Source organism: Sinocyclocheilus rhinocerous, unplaced genomic scaffold (genome assembly GCF_001515625.1).
Source record: "Sinocyclocheilus rhinocerous isolate Xijiao unplaced genomic scaffold, SAMN03320098_v1.1 scaffold2219, whole genome shotgun sequence".
In the NCBI taxonomy this organism is placed as follows: Eukaryota; Metazoa; Chordata; class Actinopteri; order Cypriniformes; family Cyprinidae; genus Sinocyclocheilus; species Sinocyclocheilus rhinocerous.
Window position 1 is genome coordinate 151,767 of NW_015644357.1, and position 7,028 is coordinate 158,794.

Sequence of the window (7,028 nt, forward strand, 5' to 3'; positions counted from 1 at the left end):
CCCCACGGAAGAGAGGGGCGTGGTCAGCAGAGCTCATTAGCATTTAAAGGAACATGCACTAAAACGGGTTACTGAAAACAGAGCTGATTTTGACAGGGTAAAAAGGGTGTTGTTTTACACTACCATTGAGAAATTTTAACCAAAGTATGTTATAGACTTTTCATTAAGACCCTAAAGAATCATATCATCTTGTGGAAAATTGCCATCCGCTGGCTGACCCCTTTAAAATAAAGTGTGACCAAAAATACAACTGGACAGAGAAGCTTACCTGTGCATACGCATCTACTTTCCTTCAGACTTGTTGACTTGACAACACACAATAATTGTCCCTTTGGTGCTCTTTAGACTAATTCACACTACACTGACAGACACAGACCAACACCAGATTTTTGTATGTTATTTTTCAAACATTCCATGATCTGAGAAAAAAACAAAACATTTTGAACATGTTCAGTCAGTAAAAAAAACGCTGACCAACGACAACAGTATTTTCTGAGACAGTTACCGTATCATTGCTTGAAAATCTCATAATGTAAACACTAATAATATTGTTATACACCAGCTTGCTATCGTGCTGTCAGTTGAACTTATGGAATATTCCTTGAGTAAGACTTCAGCCGGGTCCTTAATGGCATTCTGTTTTTCAATTGCATCGTAAATTCATAAACAATATTTCTGGAATGATTCTTAATAAAATTGGCAGTTATTTTAAATAAGTCTATATAGGGAGCCCTCACATGTAACTATTGCGGTGCCACAAAAAAACAACAACAACTTTTGTCTATGTAAAGTGCTTATTTAATTTTATTTTTGTGTGAAATTTTCTTGTGCACATGTGAAAGACGGTTTCACGTTAAGGGTTCTGTATTTTCTAACATGACTGATAATATAATATAAATATTGTTGGTGTTTTAATTGGATGTTTTTGAAGATTTTAAAAGCTTTCAAAGGTCCTTAATGACAAATGTTACTTTAGGGACTTCATAGATATGGCCCAAAATGGTTCATATAATCATAAGTCCTACAGTTTTGTTGATGCAAAGGAAATGGAATATTATTTTAACTGAATAAACATGCAACTGTAACAGTGGCTGTGTTAATGTTGTAAATGAATACTGAGATTAGTTTGCTGCTAAATGAACCACACTGTATCCTATAATCTACTTCTGATCATACTCAGTGGCATTCACGCTTTGGGCTGAACTCATTTAAATTAAGCTGCTTTGTCATCATTAATCACACTGATGACATTAACTGGCAAATTGCTTCTGGAAATAAACCTGATTCAAATGTATTGAGTCAAAGCTTCACAGCTTTTGTGATCAGTGTAATGAGCGTTGGTTGTTTAGTCAGGCATGTATGGGCTACTCCAGAATCCCAGATAACCTACGCATCAGTCAGTGCCAGTGGCAGAGGGTTATCGTCCTTGTCAACACTGTGGGATACAATTCATTGTCATCTTTGAGGGCATAACCTCTTTGACAGCCAAGTTACAGCACTCAAGGGCAATAAGGCTGTCAGAGTAGATGCCACATCTAGTTTGACTTGAATGAAAGTGAGGCTCTGAGGGACAGAATTGCAGTCCATTTAGTATGTTAAACTGTTGTGTATACTTTTCCACAGTTTTGAGATAACCTGAAAATATTAGGGTATGATCAGGTCTGAAAACTCTGTAGCGATGTATATATATATTTTTAGTTATGCTCAGTTCTGAAGAATTTTTTGACTATACACGAATAAAAATATGAATGCTCTATAAAATTATTTATTTTATTTAAATTATTTTATATTATTTATTGGTACACCAATTAACTTGACGCACAAACTTAAGATGCTGTATCATAATGAACCACACTCTAAAATATCAGAGAATTTACATTATGTGAAATAAACGTTAAGTTATCGATAACAGTTTTTTACTATGTAAACACCATAAGGTACGTAGGAATGATATGCTGACAAATAAGAGAAATATATCCAGTATGAGCTCCAAAACTGCTCACGTCAGCACCAGTGCTTTTGTCATTGAAGCAAAAGGATATAAACCAATGTGTGTGGCTTCAGACCCACTGTATAAAATTGTATATATTATATATTTTTGGTCAGTTACTGGAGTGTTTCTTTGTTCCAGACTTCAGATGCTAGAGGCCATCTGTAAACACTGGGAAGGGCCCATCAGTCTGGCCCTCTACCTCTCAGATGCTGAAGCCCAGCAGTTCCTGCGATACGCTCAGGGCTCTGAGGTCCTGATGAGCAGGAGCAACGTGGGATACCACATAGTCTATAAAGAAGGCCAGTTCTACCCTGTTAACCTGCTGCGTAATGTTGCTATGGGGCAGGCCAACACACCCTACATGTTTCTGTCGGATATTGACTTTTTGCCCATGTATGGACTCTATGAGTACCTCAGGTGAGAAAAGCTAAATTTACATTGGTAAAACATTGTTGGTCAATTTTGGTTTCATCTCATCACAACTGATACCCATAATTTTCATAGGAACAGAGTAAATTCTGGTACTGTCACTCCATTTGGTGTTCTCCACAATAAATCACACGGAATAATTCAACAAAACATGACAGTTCTCTTTTAAAAAGTTTTGTGCAAAAGAAAATGTCATTTTAGTATTCAACTCGATGTGGGTCATTCTCAGGTGCATTTTGTGACTGATTATTGTTAATTTTTTTAATCATTTAGTGTTTGAAAATGTTACTTATTTCAACAAAATCATATTCCAAAATCAGGCCCTTCATATATTGTCAACATTATTGTGCTTTTTTTTCTTTAAAGAAAATTGTCTAAAAGAGTGTTCAACAACTGAGCTTGACAATATAACAATGAAATACTGATAAAGAAAGGAGAAATTGCCTCTGATTAAATAATGTGCCTAAAACATAAAAAAAAAAACATTTTGTCACTTTTTTAAATATTAAAAATATTAAGGGGAGAAAATCGTACACAGATCTGCAACTGAAAACAAACTCTGGAGTGTATGTTTGCTTCAAACAAAATATAGTAAGATACTAAGTGAATGCTATTGTATCTGATGAAAGCTGATTGGAAAACTCATTTTGCTCTGAAATCGGAAGAAATACAAGAGTTTCAACCCATATACTGTATATTAAAGCATGTTTTTCGTTTTTGGTGCCAACAAAATGTTCTTAGGTTGTGAACAAGAGTACAAATCATTACAATCCATTCCACAAATAATCCATCTGGTTTCTGTCTCAGGAAATCGGTTGTTCAGCTTGATATGGGGAACACTAAAAAGGCTCTTGTGATTCCGGCATTTGAAACTCTGCGTTATCGGCTGTCCTTTCCCAAATCAAAAGCAGAGCTCCTGTCACAGCTCGACATGGGCACTCTGTTCACATTCAGGTGATTACTCGAAGAAAAAAATAAAATTAATTCAAAAGTAATGGCAGATGAGATTTTCTCTGATGTGACGGAATCATTCATGAGTTAATATAATATATCAGTTAATATCAATTTTTTGATTGAACCAACCAATCTGAATAGTATTTATTAATGAATTTATTTAGAAAATTCTTGACAGTTTTACTTAATAAAGTTAATATTGACTTAATAAAGTGAAGTAATTTGCTTGTCCACAGATATCATGTCTGGACAAAAGGTCACGCTCCAACAGACTTTGCCAAATGGAGAACTGCTACAACACCATACCGAGTTCAGTGGGAGGCCGACTTTGAGCCGTATGTTATGGTCAGAAGAGAAAGCCCAGAGTACGACCGGCGCTTTGTGGGGTTTGGGTGGAATAAAGTAGCTCACATCATGGAGCTGGACGCTCAGGTAACCCTTATATTCATTAAAGGAATAGTTCACCCAAATATTACAATTTGCTCACCCTCAGGCAATCCAAGATGTAGATGAATTTTTTTGTCATAGACATTTTGCATTACATTACTTGCTCACCAATGGATCCTCAGCAGTGAATGGGTGCCGTCTGAATGTCCAAACAGGTGATAAGAACATCACAACAATCCTTAAAAGTCCCATATTGTCAAAACTGAAATTTCCTGGCTTTTTTCATGATAAATGAGGTCTAGGTGCCATGTAACTACCATATAAGTTTCAAAACAGTCAATCCACAGTCAAATGCACACAGCCTGCATAAAATAGCTGTGATTTTTCACGAACCGTTGTGACTTCCGTAAAAAGGTGACATCAGAACTACTCAGTCACCGCCTTCAGTCACCACCCCGAGCACTGCACACCGTCCCACTCTCCTTTTGCCAAACCCCCTGACAACATCGCGTCCATGCCATTGCTGAGCAACAACAACACGGAAACATGTCGAGAAAATGCTGTTCAGTCTGGATGTCAGGAAACTACATCATTGCACAGTAGGGCTGTGACGGTCGCTGTGACAACCGCGCCACCGGCGTCACTCTATAACAAGCATAATAAAAAGTTTTGTATACAATGTAATAATAGTAACAGTTGCAAATTGTTTCATTTAGACTATAAGTCTATGGTGTTACGCCCCGTCTAGGGGTAGAGCGCAACATGAAAAAAAAAAAACATGTGTGAACATTTCCTGTTGTAAGCACGTTTGAGGAGGTGGTTGGTTGTCTCCTGTCATTGCCGATTCGGGGTCTGACTTCGGCTCAAACATGTAAGGCAACATTTCCCTCAGCAGTGACCATCATTACCGGTGTTTCTATTGACCTTACTTGTGAGTATCACACAGCAGGCTACAGCATACATGACCCTAGTTACCTGTGGTTGTCCTGGCCGTGCGTCACTCAGAAATCAACAGGCCAATCAGAAGAGAGGCTCATGAATATTAATTAGACAGGCCAAAATCGACCTGTTCTTTGCAGAGCTCCTGAGAGAGGAGCTGTAAAAATATATTGAGATGGTTTTTGGTACTTATACCGCAAATATATATTCTTAAGGACATCAAGACTTAAAATAAAACTCCAGAAAGGTGTAAAATATGTGACCTTTAAGTAATCCACACAACTTCAGTTCATCAGTTAATGTCTTGTGAAATGAAAACCTGCATGTTTATAATAAATCCATCAAGGCATTTTTAACTTCAAATCGTTGCTTGTCTAAAATACGATTCCTCTATCCATAATATTGCTTTCTCTAGTGAAAAAGTTGTCTCATCTGAATCAGGAGAGAAATATGTACAGATCAAGTACTGTTTACAAGCAAAAACAGTCCAAAAGCTCAGCTCTAAACAAACATGGTGCATTTTGACAGAAGGGATTGACTTGGGGTGGCGGTTTAAACGTTAAAACACTTGATGATGGATTTGTTTCTTACAAACAATGCTTTTCAATTTACAAGATGTTAATGATAGATATGTTAATTAATAAATTAGAATCGTTTTTATCAGCTGTTGGAACTTTATGCAGAGAATCCATTGGTAAGCAAGTGATGTAATGGTTAATTTCTCCAAATCTCTTCCGATATAGAAACAAAATAGTGAATCGCTTGAGGGTGAGCAAATTTTCAACATATTTAAATTTTTTTCATCAACTGTTCCTTTAATGAACCTTTTTCACAGATTGCAATGATGCATTTTGACTGTTATTAACATCATAAATGTAGCAAAGGTTTTTTATTGTATCATTTTTTTTTTATTTACTGTACATTTATAACACTATATTTTGTGATATAAACTTGCCATGAAATTACAGAAACTAGTTAATGCTGCTGTGTGAGTGTTTCTAATACTCTTAATACTGAGGGAATGATGGCAAATTTGACATCTTTCTCTCTTTACAATGTGATCGAACTATTACTATAACACAAAAAATATTTTGTGTAAGTGTTTATGTGCAATTTGAGATGGCAGTCAGAATTGAGTGTGAACTGAGAACTGTTCTTTTTAGTGGATTGGTTAATGGTCATGAATCAGTCAGTCTTGAACTCATGAGTTATCAGTCTAATGACTCCCTCAACAACTGAATTGGATGAACAACTCAGAACTGTTCTTAAAAGAATCTTAAAACTAGTGCTGTCAAGCGATTAATCGCATCCAAAATAAAAGTTTTTGTTTACGTAATATACAGTGGGTACGGAAAGTATTCAGACCCCCTTAAATTTTTCACTCTTTGTTATATTGCAGCCATTTGCTAAAATCATTTAAGTTAATTTTTTTTCCTCATTAATGTACACACAGCACCCCATATTCACGTATATATTTAAGAGAAATGTGTTATATACTAAATATATTTATATATAATATAAATTATATGAATATAAACATATACATGTAAATACATGTAAAGATTTTCAAAATATATACTGTATTTGTGTGTCTTTATATATACAAAATAAATGTACACAGTACACACACATACAGTGGGTACGGAAAGTATTCAGACCCCCTTAAATTTTTCACTCTTTGTTATATTGCAGCCATTTGCTAAAATCATTTAAGTTAATTTTTTTTCCTCATTAATGTACACACAGCACCCCATATTGACAGAAAAACACAGAATTGTTGACATTTTTGCAGATTTATTAAAAAAGAAAAACTGAAATATCACATAGTCCTAAGTATTCAGACCCTTTGCTCAGTACTTAGTAGAAGCACCCTTTTGATCTAATACAGCCATGAGTCTTATTGGGAAAGATGCAACAAGTTTTTCACACCTGGATTTGGGAATCCTCTGCCATTCCTCCTTGCAGATCCTCTCCAGTTCTGCCAGGTTGGATGGTAAACGTTGGTGGACAGCCATTTTTAGGTCTCTCCAGAGATGCTCAATTGAGTTTAAGTCAGGGCTCTGGCTGGGCCATTCAAGAACAGTCACAGAGTCGTTGTGAAGCCACTCCTTCGTTATTTTAGCTGTGTGCTTAGGGTCATTGTCTTGTAACATATACATGTAAGTACAGGTAAATATTTTCAAAATATATACTGTATATTGACAGCACTAGTCAAGTCAAGATGGCGCCGATAATGGCTGCCTCCGTGGCGTGCTCTGCAGTTGTTTTTATGTTTTTGTTAGTTTGTCCTGTCTTTAGTTATATCCCTGCAATCAGTTTCACCAGA

The 7,028-nt window shown here is 36.1% G+C and overlaps 1 protein-coding gene across 2 annotated transcripts in view; it reads left to right on the forward strand.

The window, feature by feature from the left end:
- Positions 1–7,028, forward strand: part of LOC107758207 (glycosyltransferase-like protein LARGE1) — a 36,631-nt gene that overhangs the window by 27,369 nt on the left and 2,234 nt on the right. For both annotated transcript variants that reach the window (XM_016575889.1, XM_016575890.1), the window contains 3 exons: positions 2,132–2,410; positions 3,230–3,376; positions 3,613–3,808. In XM_016575889.1, coding sequence (XP_016431375.1) covers positions 2,132–2,410; positions 3,230–3,376; positions 3,613–3,808 — 622 coding nt within the window. The remainder of the gene's footprint in view (positions 1–2,131; positions 2,411–3,229; positions 3,377–3,612; positions 3,809–7,028) is intronic.